We start from the raw sequence: 3501 nt of genomic DNA on the forward strand, positions 1-3501 counted from the left end.
CTAAGAGGGAATACAGCAATTATGTCAAATGAATACACAAAGCATGATCAAGACTGATAATAAAACCATCAAATATATAAACAAAACCAAATTAAGTTGACGGTGTCACAACATTTGTTTCATCTAGTTGTCGTTTCCACAATACTATATTTATTCTTCGAATAACTTCATAAATTTATCTAATTTAATGCATATATATATATATATTTATATAAAAGAAAAGAGTAAGACTTATTTTTTTTCCTTTTTGAATTGCTTACGATGAGCTTTATATTATACACATAACATATAAGCTATAATAGACTCGGATTCTTCTCGATCACTCAATCCCAAGCATTTTCTTGCATGAAGCACAAACTTATAGACTTCGTATGGGTCTGGAAGGATCTTGGAGACGCTCTGTCTTTGGTGGCACTTTTTGACCCATTCCATAAGTTTAGGGCATTCCTTTTCTACGCTGAATTTGCAAAACAACTCATATGTATAGAATCGACAAGAGAAGGGTATAAGAGCAATGTCCAAAAGCCCAAACTTTTCACCTCCAAAATATGATTTCCCACCCAGCTCTCCTTCTAGTGCTCTTAAGCTTTCGATGAACTCTTCCTTTGCAGCCTCTTGGTCTTCTCCTTTGCTAGCCCACATCCTCCTTCCGCAATCTGCTATCTACATTAAATAATACTAATAATAATGTAATCATCGATTATCCACCCTTAGGGCATTCTTTTTCTGTAGGAGTGTTTGGTATGGAGATTTGATTTGATACGGATGAGAATGTCAAATCTAATCATGATAAATTTATTTTAAATAGTTTGAAAGTTTGTATTTCCAAATGTATCTAATTTTTTAATTTGATTTGAGATTAATTTTAACTTCTTTAAACACTTAATTTCACATTCTCTTAATCTAAAAGTACTAAACAACCATTTATGATTTAATCTAAACCCCTCTAACTTTATTTATATATATATATAAGTATCCTTTGTAGGTTGGAAAATACTTATTCTTGTAACTTCTTATATCTACTTGTTATAAAGGTGTGTGCAAACTCATTTTGGTATCAAAAATTATATATAATCTTATAAATTCCTATCAATATTTACTTTTGATATCAACTATATATTTATCTATTAATATTTACCAACAAACATTTTTTTTGTTAAAAAAGTTTTCCAACCCTACCAAATGACACGTTAAATACTCCTCTTCTTCAAAATATTGAACATATATATTATTTTTTAACTAAGCTTAAATTTTCTCGATATTGCTTATTTAAAGTAAGAATAAACTGTTCTATAAACATGAATGTGTTCTTCACTTATTATGCTCTCTTTCTTTCGCTTTTTTGTGCTTCTTGTATGCATTTCGAGTCATGACATCTTACAATATTCTTATATAATAATATATATTGGCTTTGACTAATGAAAAGCAAAATAGCTAGTAACATGTAATAATGCCGAGTATATTCCTTAAAAACTAAGAATTGGTTAAATATAGAGCCAAAAATTAATTATTCCCATAAACTCGATAGAGCTACAAACAAAATTAGCATAATTGAGCTTGGTGTCAAAAAAATTAACCCAAAACCTTGCTTTTGCTCGATTGTAAGAGTCTTGTTCAGAAAGTAGTAAATTTCCATGTTTCCAAACATCATCTATGTACTGAAGAATGACAAGGGATTCACATACGGGCTTACCGTTGTGGATGAGAACAGGAACCTTCTTATGAAGTGGGTTCGATTGTAGAAGCAAAAGGCTCTTATTGTGGAAAATCGTTTCTTCTTCCAAATACTGATAAGGGACTCCCTTTTCTATCAACGCAATTTGGACTCTCATGGCGTATGGACTAGTCCAAAACCCAATTACTACTACTTCTTCCCTCTCCATTTTTGTGGTTGTTCATATCCACCAAAATTTTTGTTGTAGCTTTATACCCTGTAAGGATTCACCAAAACCATTTGGATTAAAATACAAGCAATTAATAAAAAAAAATGATTTTTTTGACTACGAACTTGAGTGTTTGACTAGGCTATAGTATATTTTATAAGTTATTTTTTAGACTATGGACTTGATAGAGTGTTTGACTGGGAAAGTATAAGCATGATTTTATAGTGTTTTATTATTATTCCCGCACGATACAATACAATCCACAAATCCACGATTTGTGTGGATTATATTTGGTTGGAAAATCTACAATTCTCACTTATGCATATTAGATACACTTTTTGCCTATAAAATTAACCAATATGTAAAATCTTTTTTTTGGCTAAATTTTAATTTAGACAAAATATTTTAATTGTTTAAAGAAAAATCAGTAGCATATCTCCATATTGATTTTCGGTTTTATTGGCAATATTTTAAGCTGGTTTTGTAATGTGAAAATATATTTAAGTGTGAATATATTTGTTGCCTTATTTATCTCAAATAATCAATTTTTGGTAAAAATATATTGTGCAAATATCTTGAGATAATTTTCAGGGATTATATGAGATTATATTTATTCTGGAAATAAAGAAGGTGTCGAAAATGAACATGGTCAAAAGAAATGACCATGTTCGTTCTGCCAGATAAAACTGATTACGTTGCCGACTCATCAGTTTCCTTTTCTGTCGACACAGAATCCATCTGGCTGGCTGTTTTCCTAAATCAAAAGAATTCGCAAATTGATTTCAAAGATACCAGAATATGATGGTCTTGGACGATTTCCCTGCCTATAAATACCTTGCCAAGGCCTTTGGATTTTTCATCTCTTCCATTTTGAATATTTGTAAACGTTGAGTTATTTTGAAGAGTGTGTTTATTTGTAGAGATTAAGTTTGTTCACATTAATCTTTGTGAGAGTGCTGAGTGTACTTGGGGATATCTATCTAGTCCATTGTAATCAAATAGTGTCTATTGTGAACGTGTTCATAAGGATCTTCGGGAGAGGATTCTATCTAAGTCTCACTTCGGGAGGAAGTGTGCACTCGCTGTTCTTTGAAGGGAGTTCAAGAGAATCAGCGTTTCATCAAACCAGATTCATAGAGAAGAGTACAACAAGATTGCGGCAATAGTTTAAGAGAGAGTCATACATTGTTTAAGTCAATGCTTTTGTATACTTTGTTTCTTTACTAATTGGTTTATTCTCTGGGCGTGGCCCCAAGAAGTAGGATATCCGAAAGGGTTTCTGAACCTTGGAAAAATTCGCTGTGTTCTTTAATTTTTGCACTGTCTATTTTGTGTTCAGTTCTGTCGAGACAAGTTCGGATTCTGTCTCGACAGAACCGTTTTCTGTGTAAACAACTAATTACCATTCCGCATTTTAATTAATTCATTGTTTAATTAATCTGGTAATTACTAAAAATGGAATTTCACAATACAATCTAATCCACACTTTTATATATACTAAATACAAACATGGTAGATTTATTTAATTTTATTTATAGAATTAATTAATTATTTTTATTAAATTTTTGTTTCATTATCATATAAATTTTAAATAAATAAATAATATTATTTATAAAAA

The 3501-nt window shown here is 30.6% G+C and overlaps 1 protein-coding gene across 1 annotated transcript; it reads right to left on the reverse strand.

The window, feature by feature from the left end:
- Positions 1 to 273: 273 nt before the first annotated feature.
- On the reverse strand, positions 274 to 2012 carry LOC133795612 (probable glutathione S-transferase parC). The gene is made up of 2 exons (XM_062233066.1): positions 1539 to 2012; positions 274 to 663 (listed from the first exon to the last, which is right to left on the reverse strand). Exons 1-2 carry the CDS (start codon positions 1881 to 1883, stop codon positions 274 to 276), a joined length of 735 nt encoding a protein of 244 aa, XP_062089050.1. The 5' UTR covers positions 1884 to 2012.
- Positions 2013 to 3501: the final 1489 nt, after the last annotated feature.

The sequence above is a fragment of the Humulus lupulus genome, chromosome 8 (assembly GCF_963169125.1).
Source record: "Humulus lupulus chromosome 8, drHumLupu1.1, whole genome shotgun sequence".
In the NCBI taxonomy this organism is placed as follows: Eukaryota; Viridiplantae; Streptophyta; class Magnoliopsida; order Rosales; family Cannabaceae; genus Humulus; species Humulus lupulus.

Bases quoted from the DNA above. Each gene is read 5' to 3' on its own strand.
- LOC133795612 (XM_062233066.1), bottom strand. From the start codon at position 1,883: ATGGAGAGGGAAGAAGTAGTAGTAATTGGGTTTTGGACTAGTCCATAC. The intron at 664-1,538 runs GTTTGTAGCTCT...TATTTAATGTAG, and splicing joins AGCTCAATTATGCTAATTTT to ATAGCAGATTGCGGAAGGAG.